General features: G+C 37.1%; 1 protein-coding gene across 4 annotated transcripts in view; it reads right to left on the reverse strand.

Annotated features, from left to right (window-relative positions):
• The window catches only part of LOC121314375 (V-type proton ATPase subunit H), a 78,532-nt gene that overhangs the window by 21,707 nt on the left and 35,402 nt on the right, over positions 1-21,423 (reverse strand). For all 4 annotated transcript variants that reach the window (XM_041247563.1, XM_041247560.1, XM_041247562.1 and 1 more), the window contains 3 exons: positions 21,126-21,304; positions 16,383-16,508; positions 13,911-14,012 (listed from right to left, as the gene is read on the reverse strand). In XM_041247563.1, coding sequence (XP_041103497.1) covers positions 13,911-14,012; positions 16,383-16,508; positions 21,126-21,304 — 407 coding nt within the window. The remainder of the gene's footprint in view (positions 1-13,910; positions 14,013-16,382; positions 16,509-21,125; positions 21,305-21,423) is intronic.

Genomic DNA, 21,423 nt, shown 5'->3' on the forward strand with positions numbered 1-21,423 from the left:
GCACCATGAAGACCAAGGAGCTCTCCAAACAGGTCAGGGACAAAGTTGTGGAGAAGTACAGATCAGGGTTTGGTTATAAAAAAATATCCGAAACTTTGAACATCCCACGGAGCACCATTAAAGCCATTATTAAAAAATGGAAAGAATATGGCACCACAACAAACCTGGCAAGAGAGGACCGCCCACCAAAACTCACGGACCAGGCAAGGAGGGCATTAATCAGAGAGGCAACAAAGAGACCAAAGATAACCCTGAAGGAGCTGCAAAGCGCCACAGCGGAGATTGGAGTATCTGTCCATAGGACCACTTTAAGCCGTACACTCCACAGAGCTGGGCTTTACAGAAGAGTGGCCAGAAAAAAGCCATTGCTTAAAGAAAAAAATAAGCAAACACGTTTGGTGTTAAGAACATAAGAACATAAGAAAGTTTACAAATGAGAGGAGGCCATTTGGCCCATCTTGCTCGTTTGGTTGTTAGTAGCTTATTGATCCCAAAATCTCATCAAGCAGCTTCTTGAAGGATCCCAGGGTGTCAGCTTCAACAACATTACTGGGGAGTTGATTCCAGACCCTCACAATTCTCTGTGTAAAAAAGTGTCTCCTATTTTCTGTTCTGAATGCCCCTTTGTCTAAACTCCATTTGTGACCCCTAATCCTTGTTTCGTTTTTCAGGTTGAAAAAGTCCCTTGGGTCGACACTGTCAATACCTTTTAGAATTTTGAATGCTTGAATTAGGTCGCCATGTAGTCTTCTTTGTTCAAGACTGAACCGATTCAATTCTTTTAGCCTGTCTGCATATGACATGCCTTTTAAGCCCGGAATAATTCTGGTCGCTCTTCTTTGCACTCTTTCTAGAGCAGCAATATCTTTTTTATAGCGAGGTGACCAGAACTGCACACAATATTCAAAATGAGGTCTTACTAGTGCATTGTACAGTTTTAACATTACTTCCCTTGATTTAAATTCAACACTTTTCACAGTGTATCCGAGCATCTTGTTAGCCTTTTTTATAGCTTCCCCACATTGTCTAGATGAAGATATTTCTGAGTCAACAAAAACTCCTAGGTCTTTTTCATAGATTCCTTCTCCAATTTCAGTATCTCCCATATGATATTTATAATGTACATTTTTATTTCCTGCGTGCAGTACCTTACACTTTTCTCTATTAAATGTCATTTGCCATGTGTCTGCCCAGTTCTGAATCTTGTCTAGATCATTTTGAATGATCTTTGCTGCTGCAGCAGTGTTTGCCACTCCTCCTACTTTTGTGTCGTCTGCAAATTTAACAAGTTTGCTTACTATACCAGAATCTAAATCATTAATGTAGATTAGGAATAGCAGAGGACCTAATACTGATCCCTGTGGTACAGTACTTTCTGTTTTCTACATGTTAACCACTCCCTAATCCATGTACATGCGTTTCCTTGAATCCCAACTGCGTTCAGTTTGAGAATTCATCTTTTGTGCGGGACTTTGTCAAAAGCTTTCTGGAAATCTAAATAAACCATGTCAAACGCTTTGCAATTATCCATTATCGATGTTGCATCCTCAAAAAAATCAAGCAGGTTAGTTAGACACGATCTCCCTTTCCTAAAACCATGTTGACTGTCTCCCAGGACCCTGTTACCATATAGGTAATTTTCCATTTTGGATCTTATTATAGTTTTCATAAGTTTGCATATAATAAAAGTCAAGCTTACTGGTCTGTAGTTACCTGGTTCAGTTTTGTTTCCCTTTTTGTGGATCGGTATTACGTTTGCAATTTTCCAGTCTGTCGATACCACCCCTGTGTCAAGAGACTGCTGCATAATCTTGGTTAGCAGTTTGTAAATTACTTCTTTCATTTCTTTGAGTACTACTGGGAGGATATCATCCGGCCCAGGGGATTTGTTTATTTTAAGAGCTCCTAGTCCCTTTAACACTTCTGCCTCGGTTATGCTAAAGTTATTTAAAACTGGATAGGAACTGGATGACATGTGGGGCATGTTGTCAGTATCTTCCTTTGAAAAACTTGTGAAAAGTAATCATTTAATATATTTGCTATTTTTTTTCTTCATCTATGATTTTGCCATTTGTATCTCTTAAACATTTAACCTCCTCTTTGAATGTTCTGCTTGCTGTTGTAATATTGGAAAAACATTTTGGAATTGGTTTTAGCTCCCTTAGCAATGTTCATTTCTATTTCTCTCTTGGCCTTTCTAACTTCCTTTTTGACTTGCGTTTGCAGTTCTGTGTACTCTTTCTGCGTACTTTCTTTTTGGTCCTTTTTTAATGCTCTGTAAAGTGCCTTTTTTCGCTGAATATTTTTTTTAATTGATCTATTAAACCATTTTGGCAATTTAGTTTTACATTTAGATTTGTCTACTTTAGGGATGTAATTGTTTTGCGCCTCTAGTACTACATTTTTGAAGAACAACCATCCTTCTTCTGTGGGTGTTTTCTCTATTTTACTCCAATCTACTTCTGTTAGTCTCTGTTTCATACCTTCATAGTTTGCTTTTCTAAAATTGTAAACCTTAGCTTTAGTCTTTACTTTTGGGGATTTAAAAAACACTTCAAATGAGACCATGTTGTGGTCTGAGTTTGCCAATGGTTCTCTGACCTCTGTTTTAGTTATTCTGTCTTTGTTATTTGAAAAGACTAAATCAAGGCATGCCTCCCCTCTAGTGGGTGCCTTGACAAATTGTGTTAGGAAGCAGTCATTTGTCATTTCCACCATTTCTATTTCATCCTTCCTGCTACCCACCAGGTTTTCCCATTTTATTTGGGGGAAGTTGAAATCCCCCATTAGTATGGCTTCTCCTTTGCTACACACATTTCTAATGTCATTGTATAACAGATTATTGTGCTCACCGTCTGAATCTGGCGGTCTATAGCATGCTCCTATTATTATGCCCTTTGAATTTTTGTCTGTTATTCTGACCCATATTGATTCGGTTTTATTTTCTTTGTCCAGGTTTAACACCTGGGCTTCAAGACTGTTTCTTATGTATAGCGCTACCCCTCCTCCTCTTCTGTCCTGCCTGTCTTTCCTATACAGTGTATACCCACAAATATTATATTCGTCCCCATCACTCTCAGATAACCACGTTTCTGTAACACCTATCACATCATAGTTACTTGTTAGTGCAGTAGCTTCAAGTTCTAGAATTTTGTTTCTGATACTTCTAGCATTTAGATAAATACATTTAATGGTTGTCTTACCTGAGTTGTTGTTCTTGTTTTGATGCGGTCTCCCTTCTGTTTTTTTGGTTGATTTCTCCCCCCTTCCTTTCTAGTTTAAATGCTTCTGAACCTGCTCGAGGATCTTTTCTCCGAGTAGACTGGTTCCCTTGTTATTTAAATGCAGTCCATCCCGTCTATACAGATAGTCCTTGTTGTAGAATGTGGTCCAATGATCAAGATAGGTGAAGCCTTCCCATGTGCACCATGTCTTCAGCCATGCGTTTTGATTAATTATTTCCAGCTGTCCATATGGTCCTTTGCAAGGTGCCGGTAGTATACCAGAAAATACCACAGTTTTGGTTTTCTCTTTTAATTTCCTTCCTAGCTCTCTGAATTTGTTTTGCAGGGATTTTGGTCTGTCTCTTCTAATGTTGTTTGTACCGATGTGGACGACTACTACCGGGTCGTCTCCTGTTCGTTCTAGGAGCCTGTCCACATTCTCAGTGATGTGCTTGACCGAGGCTCCCGGAAGGCAGCACACTGTTGTAGTAAGGGGGTCCAAACTGCGAATTGAACTTGCTGTGTTTCTCAATATGGAGTCCCCAACAATCATGACCTCCCTTCTTTTTGCTGTCTGGTCACCACTGTCAATGGGATCCTGGATGTTGTTCCTTTCATTCTCTTGTTGTTGGTTCTGCTCATCAAAATTCTGAAGTGACTCAAATCTGTTGGTTGTTTTGATTTCTGGTGGTTGTGTTTGACGAAGTTTCTTTTTTTCCCTGCTTCTGCCTACCTGAACCCAGCTGTTCTGACCTTCTATCTCCCTGGTGGCTTTCAGTCTGTTAGGGGTGATGCAGACTTCCATGAATTGTGGGTGTGCCAGTTCCTCAAGATCCTGTTGCTGTCTCACTTCTTCCAGCTCCATTTCTAGCATACTTACTAGTTTATGTAAATCCTGGATCGCGTGGCACTTTACGCACACTTGGTTTAGCGCCGCTGGGTTTTCTCGGATTTCCCACATCAAGCAGGTGTCACAGATTACTGGCTTGAAGACCATGTTGAGGTTTTTTTCTTGAAGTTTAGTTTCTTCTGCAGCCGTCAACCTGCTTTCAAACTGCTTCTAAACTGCTCTGTACTTTTCCACGCCTGTACTTCTCCCACTCGCTGTCGCTTCCACTCGCTGTCGCTGGGAAGACTGCCTCGTTTAACTGCGTTGTTCTGCTGTGCTGTTGGCTCCTCCCCTCGCCCGTGTCTCAGAACGGCGCTGAATTTGAATCAGCTGCTCCAAGTTTCAGCTTGTTTGTTATCAGAAAAACACACACGGCTGTTTGACTTTGAGCTGCTGCTGTATTTCCCCAATGTCCTCTGTTTTCTGATTAAAGCAATTAAAGATGCAATTTCTCCTTTCTGCTTCTAAACTGCTCTGTACTTTTCCACGCCTGTACTTCTCCCACTCGCTGTCGCTGGGAAGCCACTCGCTGTCGCTGGGAAGGGTTCATGGTTCCTTCAATGATGGCAAGTTGTCCAGGTCCTAATGCAGCAAAGCATCTCCAAATCATGGCACTACCACCACCACGCTTGACTGCTGGTATGAGGTTCTTACTGTGGAATGCAGTGTTTGGTTTTAGCCAGACATAACAGGTCATATGTAGTAAATACAGTATAATCGTAAATCTCGAAAAACTACTCACTTCTAAATCTTTTGTAGTCATTTTTGTATTACTTTAGTATAAATACATGTTAATTTGGATTCATATGTTGTTTTTTTCTGACTATGTGAACGAAAAGACACACATTTGCCTGTTTTCCCATTGGAAATAGTGATATTTTGAAATATCACTGTCCTGGTCACAGAAGCAAAGTTTGTGGGGAATAATAGCCATTTTCTATACTTTTGAGGCATCAGCAATTAGGAAATAACACTTACTACCCAAGAACAAAAAAAAAAAAAAAAAAAAATTGTTACACGGTGTAATCAGCCACAGTAATTTAAGAGCAACTTTACCATTATGTAAAACAGTACGTAGCGTGAGCTTTGTACTAAAGTAGGGTCAGCTGTTGAACAAAGTTGATTTCTCAAACTGACCGCTTAAAAATTGTGAAAGCAGAACAAGAATGCGTGCAGTCAACTCTCCCCTGTTCCGGCCATGATGTACAACTACCTTCAAACTTGATTATTTCGACAGACAGCCACAAACACAAACACATTAGTTTGTAGTGCTTTATGGACAAAAACGGTGTAATTAACCCTTTCCATGAATCGGGTAACCGGGTTCCTAGAAGGCATATCCTAGAACTGACTCTGTATTCTTCTACCTGATGTCATGCTTAATACACACACACACACATATATAGTTACATTCAAACAGCTCATCTCAAGTATATTAGACAATCTTGGATTTAAATTGCATTTTTTTAATGATGCATTTTTTTTTGTAAAGATCAATAAAATAATACAACAGCTGCATTTTTATGTTCATGTTTTCTGTTCCAATACTACTTTCCCTCATACATTCCAGGGTACTATAAATAATTCATACTTTAATCTTTATCTTTCTTCCAGGATTGCCTCTCTCAATAGTCCCCAGAGACCCTTAGCTATGGCGGTTCTGTCAACAAAAGATGAGAGAAGTACTGTGAACAGGTTACTATAACTTACAGCAGTGCTCTTTAGTTTCTAAAGACGCACATAACTTGAAGAGTATCTATAATATTTCTGGATCCAATTTTGTCATTAGGATTTCCAGGAGATCCTGGCATTTACAGTATTTTCTGCAGAAGACTTTGGAGGTCACAGGACTGGTTATAATTTGGGCATGTAACTGAGGATTTAGTTTTCAAAAAAAATTAAAGATAAGAAAAAAAAAAACCTGTGTATACACTGTACCACCTCTACACATCTAGAGTTATGTACTGATAGTAATACTTTTGTCATTGTCTGCCAATCATTCCAAGAAGATTTCAATAGACAGACATTTGAAATCACTGAAACAGTAATAGTAGCTCATAGACTAAAAGCTGATATGACCGTACATAGAACATTGGCTTTCATTAATAATAATAATAATAATAATAATAATAATAATAATAATAATAATAATAAATACTGATGTCCAATTTTGAGAATTGTCAGGACGTCTTTTTTGTTTTGTTTTTGTCATACCGAAACTGGGTTCCAAGTGTTTTGATATGAGATCGGTTAACGAGTTTTCGTCTTTAAAGGTGATTATATATATTAATATATATATATATATATATATATATATATATATATATATATATATATATATATATATATATTATATATATGACAGAGTGGGTTGTAGGATGTATGGCAAAGTATGTAACAATGCATACGTAAGTAACAGAATGAAAACAATCCTGTTTCCACACTAAATAACTGTCTGTATACCGAGTACTGTGTGTAGTGAGGTAAAATGGCTGCCGACTAAAATACCACGTTTCCCAGGAGGCCACAGTCAAAGTTCATTGTGTAACAGGACACAGCTGTGTTTTGTAAGGGCGGGGTTTTGCCTAAATAAAGCCAGCCCCGAATCCAGTTCAACTGAGAGATTAAGAACATAAGAAAGTTTACAAATGAGAGGAGGCCATTTGGCCCATCTTGCTCATTTGGTTGTTAGTAGCTTATTGATCCCAGACTCTCATCAAGCAGCTTCTTGAAGGATCCCAGGGTGTCAGCTTCAACAACATTACTGGGGAGTTGATTCCAGGCCCTCACGATTCTCTGTGTAAAAAAGTGCCTTCTATTTTCTGTTCTGAATGCCCCTTTGTCTAATCTCCATTTGTGACCCTGGGTCCTTGTTTCTTTTTTCAGGTCGAAAAAGTCCCTTGGGTCAACATTGTCAATACCTTTTAGAATTTTGAATGCTTGAATTAGGTCGGCGCGTAGTCTTCTGTGTTCAAGACTGAATCGATTCAATTCTTTTAGCCTGTCTGCATGAGACATGCCTTTTAAACCCGGAATAATTCTGGTCGCTCTTCTTTGCACCCTTTCTACAGCAGCAATATCCTTTTTGTAGCGAGGTGACCAGAACTGAACACAATATTCAAGATGAGGTCTTACTAGTGCATTGTACAGTTTTAACATTACTTCCCTTGATTTAAATTCAATACTTTTCACAATGTAGCCAAGCATCTTGCTGGCCTTTTTATAGCTTCCCCACATTGTCTAGATGAAGACATTTCTGAGTCAACAAAAACTCCTAGGTCTTCTTCATACAGTCCTTCTTTAATTTCAGCATCTCCCATATGATATTTATAATGCACATTTTTATTTCCTGCGTGCAGTACCTTACACTTTTCTCTATTAAATGTGGTTAGCCATGTGTCTGCCCAGTTCTGACTACTGTCTAGATAATTTTGAATTACCTTTGCTGCTGCAACAGTGTTTGCCACTCCTATTTTGTGTCATCATCAAATTTAACAACTTTCCTTACTATCCCAGAATCTAAGTCATGAACGTAGATTAGGAAGAGTAGAGGACCTAATGCTGATCCCTGTGGTACTCCACTGGTTACCTCGTTCCATTCTGAGGTTTCTCCTCTAATCAGTACTTTCTGTTTTCTGCATGTTAACCACTCCTTAATCCATGTACATGTGTTTCCTTGAATCCTTACTGCATTCAGTTTGAGAATTAATCTTTTATGCTTTCTGGAAATCTAAATAAACCATGTCATATGCTTTGCAATTATCCACTATCGATGTTGCATCCTCAAAAGAATCAAGCAGGTTAGTTAGACATGATCTCCATTTCCTAAAACCATGCTGACTGTCTCCCACGGTACTGTTACCATATATGTAATATTCCAGTTTGGATCTTATTATAGTTTCCATAAGTTTGCATATAATAGAAGTCAGGCTTATTGGTCTGTAGTTACCTGGTTCAGTTTTGTTTCCCTTTTTGTGGATCGGTATTACATTTGCAATTTTCCAGTCTGTCGGTACAACCCCTGTGTCAAAAGAATGTTGCATGATCTTGGTTAGCGGTTTGTAAATAACTTCTTTCATTTCTTTGAGAACTATTGGAAGGATCTCATTCGGCCCAGGGGATTTGTTTATTTTAAGAGCTCCTAGTCCCTTTAACACTTCTGCCTCGATTATGCTAAAGTTATTTAAAACTGGATAGGAACTGGCTAACGTGGAGTATGTTGTCTGTATCCTCCTTTGTAAAAACTTGTGAAAAGTTATCATTTAATATATTTGTTATTTTTTTTTTTCTTCATCTATTATTTTGCCATTTGTATCTCTAGACATTTAACCCCCTTTTTGAATGTTCTCTTGCTGTTGTAATACTGGAAAAACATTTTGTAATTGGTTTTAGCCCCCTTAGCAATGTTCATTTCTATTTCTCTCTTGGCCTTTCTAACTTCCTTTTTGACTTGCATTTGCAGTTCCTTGTACTCTTTCTATGTACTTTGTTTTTGGTCCCTTTTTAATGCTCTGTAAAGTGCATTTTTTCGCTGAATATTTTTTTTAATTGATCTATTAAACCATTTTGGCAATTTAGTTTTACATTTAGATTTGTCTACTTTAGGGATATAATTGTTTTGCGCCTCTAGTACTACATTTTTGAAGAACAACCATCCTTTTTCTGTGGATGTTTTCTCTATTTTACTCCAATCTACTTCTGTTAGTCTCTGTTTCATACCTTCATAGTTTGCTTTTCTAAAATTGTAAACCTTAGCTTTAGTCATTACTTTTGGGGATTAAAAAGCACTTCAAATGAGACCATGTTGTGATCTGAGTTTGCTAGTGGTTCTCTGACCTCTGTTTTAGTTATTCTGTCTTCGTTATTAAATCAAGGCATGCCTCCCCTCTACTCTGTGCCTTAACAAATTGTGTTAGGAAGCAGTCATTTGTCATTTCCACCATATCAATTTTGTCCGTCGTGCTCCCCACCGGGTTCCCAGGAAGATTCCCAGGAAGAAGGTTGTAAAGGGAGAGATGGTTACTCAAAGATTTCTGTAAGTACTCCAGAAGAAGTAACTGTGTGGAATAGTTGTGCTGTTGGTATAGATTACCAATTGTTTTCTGTACAGGGAAACATCCTAGCTGTCCTGTCCTAGATAGGGACTGGGGGTTAGTCAGCACTGCTTGTTGGAGTAGGTTTTTTTGTTTATTTTTGTTTTGCCACTGTACTTAATAAACACACGCTACAGCGTTTCACTACATCTCCTGTGTTTCGCGTATTTCCTACTGTTGGTTTGACAGTCAACGGAACTACTATAATATATATATATATATATATATATATATATATATATATATATATATATATATATATATATATATATATATATATCAATCCTAAATTAGCTCAGGTTTAACCAGTGGCCTTCAAAATCACACACCAAGTTAAGTGGCCTCCATTTGTGTTAAATTGTAGTGATTCACATGATTTCAGGATAAAGTCAGCAGTTCCTGTAGGTTCCCTCTGTTGGGTAGTGCATTTCAAAGCAAAGACTTAACCATTAGCACCAATGCACTTTCAAAAGAACTCCGGGACAAAGTTGTTGAAAGGATGGATATAACTGGATGAAAGGATGGATATAGCTGGATGACCGAGCAAGAAGGTGACTGATCAGAGAGGCTACCAAGAGGCCAAAATGTAAGAGTTACAAGCTTTTATGGTCAAGACTGATCAAAGTGTGCATGTGGCAACAATATCTCAAGCACTTCACAAATCTGGCTTGTATGGTAGGGTGGCAAGAAGGAAGCCATTGAAGTTTACCTTTCAGCATGAAACAACCCAAAACTACACTGGAGTGGCTAAGGAACAAAAAGGTAAACGTCCTTGAGTGGCTCAGTCAAAGCCCCGACCTAAATCCAATCGAAAATTTGTGGCATGACTTGAAGATTGCTATCCATCAACGCTCCCCAAGGAACTTGACAGAGCTTGAACAGCTTTGTAAAGAAGAATGGTCAAATATTGCCAAATCTAGGTGTGCAAAGTTGATAGAGACCTATCCCAACAGACTCACAGATGTAATTGCTGCCAAAGGGGCATCCACCAAGTATTAACTCAGGGGGGTAGAGACTTATCCAATTATAATCTTTCAGTTTTGTATTTTTAATATATAATTTTTTTCTCAATAAAAACATTTTTCACCTTTGTTCCCCTTAACAGTGTGGAGTATGGTGTGTAGAGAAGTGTGTGTGTGTGTATATATATATATATACATACATACATACATATATATATATATATATATATATATATATATATATATATATATATATATATATATATATATATATATATATATATACACCCAATCAATCCCTCCTCTGGACTAAACTAAAACTACACAAGGCAAGTAAATATAGTTTGTACAGTACAATTACAATATTCACTTTTTCTTTTTTTAGGAATATTGTTTCCCCTTTCCCTTTTCCATTCACTTTAATGTAAAAATGTTTCCCCATAGATTTGTATGTATGTGGTCACGGTGGCACTCATGCCAGCAACAGATTGTCTTCTGCACTCCACTGGAATACATGCACTTCACTTAAAATGTTTAAAAGGTTCAAATCTTTCTTTTATTACAAAAGCCACAGCCTGAGACTGATTAAAATGTTGTCACAACTAGAGTTTTTTTTTTTTTTTTATAATTATTTATTTTCTTTTCCAGGTAACTCTTCCACTCGGATGGAACGGGTCCAGATATTTCCCGACTACCGGAAAGTTTTTAAAATGTAAACATATTACAGAGAAATATTATATTTTTTGGGTAACTATATGTGGTGTGTTTAAAGTTTGTCATTGGTGATGGAGTACAAGGAATTCTACATGAAGGGGACAGAACAACCCCAAGAAGAGCTTTAATGTACAGAATTGCTGAATTGCTATTAAATGAGACTGAAAACACATCTTGTTTTGATTTCATACATGGACGTCTCTTTCATATAACCAGAAATGACTTATCAAAATAATTGTGCCAATGGTCACATCTATATGTGGTTGACATTTTCTTTCGTGAACTACATGAATGCTCTACAAATAACAGTTTATTTACTTTTGTCAAGCTGCCTGAATATCAATTAGACCATAATGTACAAAACAACTAAACAAAAATAGCCTGTGCTGTGCTGGAGAAGTTGTTCGCTGGAGACAGTATTACAGTCAGTATCTGCTGTTGATATTGCAAAGAGGTCAGGTGTCCATGGTGTCACCTCCATGTGTTTTATAGTATAATATGCTTCACTTTTCCCTCATCTAACTATTTTTAAGCATTAGCTTTTTTGTTTTCTAAGCCACATCAACTGGAAGGATACAACTTGGCTGATAAGGAATTTAATTACATTTTATAATATAAAAGAGACATTACCATAAATTAATGATTGGTATATTGGTGTTACTGTGGCGGTATTAAACAGAAAGAGTAGATTTGCCTGTTTTACTTAGCAGGCAAGCATATGTGTGGTGAATCCGCATTCTCGCAGGGCAGTCTTTATGGACGCCAGTTTGAGAACCACTGGATTAGGGAAGTAGTTTTGATTTCGGAGGGTAGTTTGCATTTTATTATAAATATTAAGTTGCCATCAGTATCTTATTATGGCAAAATACCCATGCACTGACAGGACCTTTCTACATTATTATTACCTAAAAACCTACAAAATCATAAAAACATTTTAATTTTTATTTTTAAGTCATGGCAGCTTTGGACCTGGCTGCCCGATAAGTTGATTGTATTTCTAATTTCACCCCAATTTCATGCACAGCAGAACAAACATCTTTGTTGGGACTAGTTTTTGGGTTTACACCACTATTTGATTTTACTCTGCCCAAATGAACTTTGCATACAGGCTATATTTTCACATGCTTAGAGATACTTGACTTGCAAAACAAAGCTGTTATTATGGAAACCGCCTCCATAACAACCACTGTGTTTTTGCTCTCATATTGTCTAATGTGTGATCTCAATGATAAGAGGGCAAATTTGGCACTATGGTGCTAGATTCTAGTGTCAAGGTACCTCATATAGTGCCACCAACATTCAATTCTGGTGCCAGTATACTTGTTTCATTCCATTATTTCTTCGTATTCCTTAGCAACCATAGTTGCCGATTATAGTTCATCATTATGTCTGGACTACTCACGTGACCCACCCACACTCATCCATACACACATAAAAGACAAAGGTTGTGTCGTGTGGGAAGTTGTGAGGGGGGCTTGATTAGGACGTGGTTTGATACTTTAGCACCAGTAGGCTCTCCAGTGCTAAAAATTTCAAAACAATGTCCACCCCCTGCAATGAGACACCATTTTATTTTAATGTTGGGTTCATTTATCTTATAGGAGGCATGGCAAATAGACTTCAAAAGATGCTGGAAGTGCTTACTGCCTGACGCAATAAATGTACAGACTTTGTTATGGTTATTTCAAATAGTTAAAGAATAAAAAAAAACAAACATTTCTAACACTATGCTGTACACAAAATGTATACCATTAGTAATGCATTATTATATTATAGTTTTTTTTTTTAAATGAAATAGCTTTTAAGTTACATATTTCTCTCTTAAGTTTGCTTGTGGATTCACAAGGGCAAAAAGCCTCATGCTGCCCAACACTTCTTTTTTTATTTTGTAAGTTGCATGCTGTCACTTATCTTTACCAATATTTTTGCAGAATAGTAGACAATAAAGTGAAACCACTCGTCAAAGGCACAGAAAATGTAAAAGAGAGAATGAAAAAAGATGAATAGCAGTCTTTGTAGACAAAAAGAATTTAAGGAAAGGAGAGGTATATCATTCCTACAGATGTAACTAAGTTGAAAGGACAGGAACACATAAAAAGTTCAGCTAGTGACTGTTTATGATTCCCATAAAAAGCCCCAAGATGAGTAGGCATTGTCAGACAAATGCAATACATTTCTCCTTTACTTTTGTGCACACAGAAGTCCGATATATCACTCAATGTTTAAAAATTTAAAATATATATATATATAATTACAAAAATGATCGCCTGGCTAATGATGCATAGCATGACCTAGTAAGTCAAAAAGAAATTTATTGGAAAAAAAAAAAAACATTGTTATTTGTAAATCCACATACCTTAATGTGTCCTCAATCATTTATAAAGCAGCTGTTTCCTCAGATAATACAAACAAACAAAACTGCCATCTGTACGCAAATTAACTTCAATCAGTGTAAGAGGGAAACACACAGCAGCCAACAGAAACCTAGTATTTATCATTGCTTCATGCTGAACAGAATTCTACCTATCAAATTTACCTATTATTGTCAGAGGCAAAAACAAAACACATGAAAAAATGCTTTTCAAATTTCCAATGTGATATTAAAAAAAGGGGGCACAGTCTTTACTGATTAACAATAGTTTTTTTATTTTTTATTATTATTTTTTTTTTTTTTTAAGCGCAAGATTAGACTACTGAAATGGTAAGAACTGGGAAAAGCAAACGTGTTACACTTTCAATTGAAAGAAAACAGTAAAAATATTTTTTAAAACTTGAAAGCAATATCATCCACAGCAAAGGGAATACAGTATCAGGGAAAAAAAGACCAAGAAAAAGTTTGTGAAGGAGACGAAAGGCAGCAGAGCAGTAGAAAGTGTACACAACGCTGCTGCTGCAGACTTCATAAAGCACGCCATAAATGGCATGCTGGTCATGGATTATACATTTTATATACACACACTGGGACTCAAATGAACAGTGTTTTTGGATTCTGTGGAGTAGTGTGGTTACAGTGAAAAGAAATACTTACCGTTTTCCTCGAGGATAATGCCTCACATATTCCCCAACATCATGAGCAGCCACTGCTAAAACCTGGGGGTCATCAGAGACCTCCAGCAGCCTAGTCAGGATTCTATGAGACAGAAATAAAGGCAATTATTGTAAAAGCTTTATTCTGAGATGTAGCTGGATTACAGTTTTTATGGGTAACTGAAGACGTAAATCCATGTTTTGTGCCCCCCACCCCCACCAATAAAACCAATTTTTTTATTTTATTTTTTTAATTGTCACTGTTTATTTTTCATAAGGATAATCTAAACTCTGTATTCACAAATGCAGCAATATGTTGGTACATTTATAATATCGCTGTACTGATGATAAAACACTAGTGCAGCTAGCTAGTGTCACCCAAATTTGTTAGTGCAATCCTTTCTTTCTTATTTAATTTATTTAAGTTAACTCAGGCTAAATGTACAACATCATCGTGACAAGCAACATAGGGCTTTGCTGATTTTTAAGCTGTTTTTGTGCAAGTATCATAACTCTTATTCATGTTGATTTGAGAAAACAAGACTATATTTTTTTTATATTCCAGCTCCTGTACTTTGACTAAATGACTAACTCAATGTAAGCTTTGCACTGACACCCACTGGTGAAACACTATTTCAGTAGTAATCTGTAACAAACCAGTTTTTAGTCAGATAACGCTCGCTAATGTGCAGAAGATGCAGGGCAGATTAACAAAACTGCATATTGCGTATTGCATTGACTTTTGTTACTATTTATTACTTGACATTTTTATAGCTGGTTTTAGCTACCACTGTATATGAATAATAATAAAAAACAAAATCACAAAAATACAAATGATGTTCATGACATACAGTATATACACAGCAAGAGATATCAACGGAGATAAAGGTGTTAATTTTATACAGCCAAGAAGCACTTTGTAACCCCCTTCAACCTGCTTCTATATTGCATTTGAATTCCATTAATTTCGCTTGTGCTTGGTCAGACAAGACTACTTTTCAAAAAGGCAAGCTTTTACAACAACAGAAAGGAGGCTTTTATTCTGTATGATTACCTAGGTCTAGAAGAGTACTAAACATGTTATAAAATGCATCAACGTTTCAGCAAAGGATAGAATTTGAACACAGCATTATTTAAAATTTAATTAGCAGCACAAAGCTGAATGTGTACAGACTTCAAAATACTGAAACCACAAATTGTTCTGGGCAAAAAAGTATTTTACACTCCAATTCAAGCCAAGTATTTAAGTCTTTGACTGTGGTTAATTAAATTATTTATTTATTTTTTTAAGGGCAAGTAAACCATTGTTGAAAAAGAAAATACATGAAGCATACATACACAGAAGCAACAATGAATGTTTAGATGCTACCTCTTCTACAGGTCTTCCAATAAACCCATTCACTGATTTTTCACAGATTTTTACCTTAGCTATGCATCAAAATATGGTATAAAGCACATGAAACATGCACTGTAGACACCAAGGCTGCAGTCATCTGAAAACACACGAACTACGCGGACAGGGAGTTAGTTCATTGAGAAGAATGAAACAGAGAAACAAATTTGAAGGCAAACTGCAGTCCTATGTCGCACCAGGTCCGACATTACAATTTTCCCTTTCCTGTCCGACATCATCAGAAAGACGTCAAGCACAGGTTTCTAGTCGTTTTTTCCTCTGGAAAAAGCTGAGAAAACCTTTCAATGGCCGAGTGAGACCAATAGGAGACGAGAAAAGGGGCAGATCTGAACAATACACATAGCCCCTGCACCACAGAAATAACATGGACATAAACAAAGAAGAAAATGGATGCATTGCTCAAAGAGTATCACAGACATTCGCAAACCAAACACAGCAGGCAGCATATCTCAGACAAAGCACCTGATTACATTTACAAAAACAAAATAACACAAAAACAGGCAGCTGCATGTTTGCATTCTTGACTGTGTGCTGTGTTCTACCTTTGAATTTTAAGCATGCCTAATTATAAACGGGCTTGTAACCAGGACAGCTGACGTGTCTGCATAAATTAGAACTTTAGGCTAATTAACTGTTAAATACAGTTAATCTAGACAAATGCTAAATGTCTCCTGACACGGTATGTCACTTTATATAGGTCAAGCATACCATCAGTACAAAAATTAAGCAGAACTTTCTTAGCAGACTGCAGAACATTTCACCTTCAAAATTCCAGTCATAGTGTTCTAATTTCCATCCTCCATTCATGGGTAAGCACATTATTAATATTGAAGGTTAGTCATTTCCCTTTATTGCTGAAAGATCTGTTCCGTGCTTGTTTTCCTGGCAAAGAGTACCATGGGACTAAATGCAAAATAAAACTGCTGTTTGATACAGCAATCAGCTAGAAACATGTACACCTGCGTACTACTTTTACATATTACTAAGTAAAAGTAAGCATATTTTACTTTAAAATGTGTATTGTGTTGAGAGAAAGCAATTATGGACTAATTCACTTACTTAAGTAGTTCATAGTTCTTTTCATTTAATCGAACTGCATTTTCCCTCCAGAATTTTTCTGATTTGTGTACAGGGCTCCACTCCAAGCGTCCAGACTTTAACTCAGAACTGTATTCATCAAATGAGCTGAAAAAAATAGACAGAAAAAACTTCAAATATCCTGTGTTATTGAACAAGAAACGAACTAAAGAAACAAAGTCAAAATATACATTTTATATGTTGCACACAAAGTAGTAGGCACATCTCCCTGTCCTCCCCCAGGCATCTTGTTGAAGAGTATACTTTCAGGTTTTTCTTAAGTGAGTATGTATGGTTTATTGAAATGTTGTAGATTAAAGCTAATACCAAACAGACATAACAGTTTACATCCTTCTACTGCCTTAAATCAACAAATACATTACAAAAAATATCTGCTACAGCAGTGCTTCCCAACCTGTGGTCCGTGAGTAAAGTCCAGGTGGTCCGCAAACAACTTCCAAAATCTGGTTACGCAGTTCTAAGCAACACAACAAACAGCTTGTGATGGTGTAAACACGATCACAGTGAAATGTCATTCTGGGGCTGTGATCGGGTAAACACGATAAAACACACACCGTTGTGGGCTACCATAATTTGCAGTACAGCTTGTTAACGCATATCAATGGATAGGCGAGGAATTGAATTTCACTGCCTGCTTGCTTGTTTGTTTTTTCGTGTGACGTCACTGAGACGGGCATTTCATTTTTAAAGGGCAGAGACATTTTCAGCCGCAGAGAAACAAAACACGACACAAGAATTTGTTTACATCTTAGAAAAAAGGTGAAAACTGTACATCTGATGTATTTGATTTAGTTATATTAGCACATGTATAATGTGTTTTAATATATGTTTTTACAATAATTATAAATATCAAGAAACAAATGAATATTAGCAGATACTATTTCAACGCTGCCTTTTTACACCCTGGATACACTGTAGCACATATTTTATATTGTTGACATAGGGATATCCCTATTTCCATATTATACATATTTGGAGAGGTTAGCTGCATATAGTAGCAGAAGTTAATGTGAAACAAAAATAGGCTATATTTGTAGCTTGACTTGTGAACTGTACCGTAGTGTGAATGATCAATTTCAGCTCCATGTTATTATATGGGTTTACTCAGCCAGGTTTAATATCTAAAGACTATATGCCAAAAGGAAATTCTCTTAACACTGCTTCTGGAAATAATGTCTGTTCTGATGCTGTCATATTTAACCAAAATGCTATAAATCCTAATCGACTGTGCGCCACCAACCCCTTTTAACTTACACATCACAGCCCACTAGAAGTGGTACATAACACGTTCTACGCTCTCCAATAATTTTTGGATTTTTCAAACTGCTTCCCATCCACCTCGTCTTTGTATTCTGGTGTGTTTTTTATATGTACATCGAGTGCAGTTGGTCACTCAGTAATTGCAGTAAGTTAGTGTTAGAAATGGAGAGATTCATTTGCTACTCAAGGTAACGGTTGTGGGGCAGATCTGAGGACGACCCAAGCCCCACAAAATGCTATTGTGAAAAAATGCGTGGCGTGGTCCGTGGGAAAAATCCTAACACCAAGGTGGTCCCTACTATGAAAAAGGTTGGGAACCACTGTGCTACAGCAATACATATGTTAATGAATAGGCATATATTTAAAAAAATAGAACAGTCTTAAAAATAAAATATAAAACATAACTGCATATTAAATCAATTATGCTTGTCCCATACTATAGGACCGAGTGACTTCTTACTAAACTTTGTCTAGTTAAGATACTTAAAAACACTAACGAAGCAAAGCTACCTAAAACCGTACGCCTTGACCTTTTAAAGCGGTCAAAGAAATAAGTGGTAATTTAGCAGTACTGCAGTGTTATTATTGATTTTGCAAGACAAACAGAGCTGTTGCTATTGAACAAACCACCTTATTGATGAAGCCACTATGCAGTGGCTTGCGAAAGTATTGACCCCCCTTGGCATTTTTCCTATTTTGTTGCCTTACAACCTGGAATTAAAATGGATTTTTATTTGGATTTCATGTAATGGACATACACAAAATAGTCCAAATTGGTGAAGTGAAATGAAAAAAATAACTTGTTTCAAAAAATTCTAAAAAATAAATAACAGAAAAGTGGTGCGTGCATATGTATTCACCCCCTTTGTTATTAAGCCTCTAAATAAGATCTGGTGCAACCAATTACCTTCAGAAGTCACATAATTAGTTAAATAAAGTCCACCTGTGTGCAATCTAAGTGTCACATGATCTCAGTATATATACACCTGTTCTGAAAGGCCCCAGAGTCTGCAACACCACTAAGCAAAGGGCACCACCAAGCAAGCGGCACCATGAAGACCAAGGAGCTCTCCAAACAGGTCAGGGACAAAGTTGTGGAGAAGTACAGATCAGGGTTGGTTTATAAAAAAATATCCGAAACTTTGAACATCCCACGGAGTACCATTAAAGCCATTATTAAAAAATGGAAAGAATATGGCACCACAACAAACCCGGCAAGAGAGGGCCGCCCACCAAAACTCACGGACCAGGCAAGGAGGGCATTAATCAGAGAGGCAACAAAGAGACCAAAGATAACCTTGAAGGAGCTGCAAAGCTCCACAGCGGAGATTGGAGTATCTGTCCATAGGACCACTTTAAGCCGTACACTCCACAGAGCTGGGCTTTACGGAAGAGTGGCCAGAAAAAAGCCATTGCTTAAAGAAAAAAATAAGCAAACATGTTTGGTGTTCGTCAAAAGGCATGTGGGAGACTCCCCAAACATATGGAAGAAGGTACTCTGATCAGATGAGACTAAAGTTGAGCTTTTTGGCCATCAAGGAAAACGCTATGTCTGGCACAAACCCAACACCTCTCATCACTCCGAGAACACCATCCCCACAGTGAAGCATGGTGGTGGCAGCATCATGCTGTGGGGATGTTTTGCATCGGCAGGGACTGGGAAACTGGTCAGAATTGAAGGAATGATGGATGGCGCTAAATACAGGGAAATTCTTGAGGGAAACCTGTTTCAGTCTTCCAGAGATTTGACACTGGGATGGAGGTTCACCTTCCAGCAGGACAATGACCCTAAGCATACTGCTAAAGCAGCACTCAAGTGGTTTAAGGGGAAGCATTTAAATGTCTTGGAATGGCCTAGTCAAAGCGCAGACCCCAATCCAATTGAGAATCTGTGGTATGACTTAAAGATTGCTGTACACCAGCGGAACCCATCCAACTTGAAGGAGCTGGAGCAGTTTTGCCTTGAAGAATGGGCAAAAATCCCAGTGGCTAGATGTGCCAAGCTTATAGATACATACCCCAAGAGACTTGCAGCTGTAATTGCTGCAAAAGGTGGCTTTACAAAGTATTGACTTTGGGGGGGTGAATACTTATGCACGCTCAAGTTTTCTGTTTTTTTATCTTATTTCTTGTTTGTTTCACAATAAAAAATATTTTGCATCTTCAAAGTGGTAGGCATGTTGTGTAAATCAAATGATACAAACCCCCAAAAAATCCATTTTAATTCCAGATTGTAAGGCAACAAAATAGGAAAAATGCCAAGGGGGGTCAATACTTTCGCAAGCCACTGTATCAGGGGTCTCCAACCCTGGCCCTAGAGAGCTACTGTGGCTGCTGGTTTTCATTTCAACCAATCTCTAATTTACTTAATTTAACAAATTATTGGCTTAATTAGTCAAGATTAACAGACGTTCCAGATCTTTCGCCACTAATTGATGTAAAGCCACCTATAAAACCTGCTGGATAGGGGCTCTCCAGGACTAGGGTTGGAGACCCCTATGCTAGATAAAAATCTTGCTTTTATGAACACCCTTTAAATGGCATGGTCTATTATAGTTCTAATTAAAACAATTCATCACAGAATTCTAGAAAGGTATCTTTAATAATGAACATTCTGTTCATATGATTATAAAATCAACCATTTGCAAAATGTAAATATGTACATGGTACCTCATACATAAACTAATGAATCGGTAAGGCTTTTGTACTGGGTAATCACTTCTCAAGACGAGGTGACAATATACATTATTGGTACCAATTTAAATCAACACTGGATAACATTAGTACTCAGGACTCAGCATGGTTCACTGTGTACTAAAAGCACTGGCAGAATTAGTCTTGGAACAGCAAAATTAAAAGATTGTTGCCACTACATCTTAGATTTGAATACGAGGGCTATTTGTGGCACATTCAGAATTGCTTGTAAGTTCGAAAAAATTAAGCTTGAAAACAACAGGAATGAACAAACTAAACATTCAGCCTCAGACCTGGTAATTTCTGTGTAAGGGTACAAGGCAAATCGAAATGGAACCAGGTCAACAAAGCAAAGTCCTTTTAATGAGTTTTTTTCATCTATTTAAAATCTATTTTTCTCATCTATTTATTTAGAGTGTGATAAAGAACAATGAACTCAAGCACATGAATCTTCATCATCATAACACATAAACAAATAAACAGAAAAAAAAACTATATTAAAAAAGCGGAACACTTTTTTTTTTTGTACTGTTTATTGTCCAAGTTAAATAGGAAAAAAGCTAATACCAAAAATATATTAGGGCTGTTCACTGCACAGTAGTTGCTTTCTCTAGAGAAGGGAGGTGACATGTGGTGTTATCAGTTTCAAACATTAACAAATATGTTCTTTTCAACACTGACTTATTAAGTCATCCATACAATTGGTACACGCTACAAAGGAAGTGATGAAATCATTAGCATCATACATACCTAAGATCCTGAACACTTTCACCGAGCTTCTCCAAAAGGAACTTGATATCCTCAGAGATGTCTTCATCATCGTATTTCTGCTGTTCCAGATTCTCCAGCTGCTTCAGCACTTTACATTGGATCATGGCCAGAGCATATTCTTGGCGTGTCTCTTTTTCAGCAGATTTCTCCAGAAGATTCTAAAGATTTGAAAAAAAAATGTGAGTAAAAACTTAAAAAAAAAAAAAAAAAAAAAAAAAAAAGTAAAACTGCCAAACTAAAATGTAGAAAATACAGCAGAACCTGTCATATAAGATCC

Source organism: Polyodon spathula, chromosome 4 (assembly GCF_017654505.1).
Source record: "Polyodon spathula isolate WHYD16114869_AA chromosome 4, ASM1765450v1, whole genome shotgun sequence".
Taxonomy (NCBI): domain Eukaryota; kingdom Metazoa; phylum Chordata; class Actinopteri; order Acipenseriformes; family Polyodontidae; genus Polyodon; species Polyodon spathula.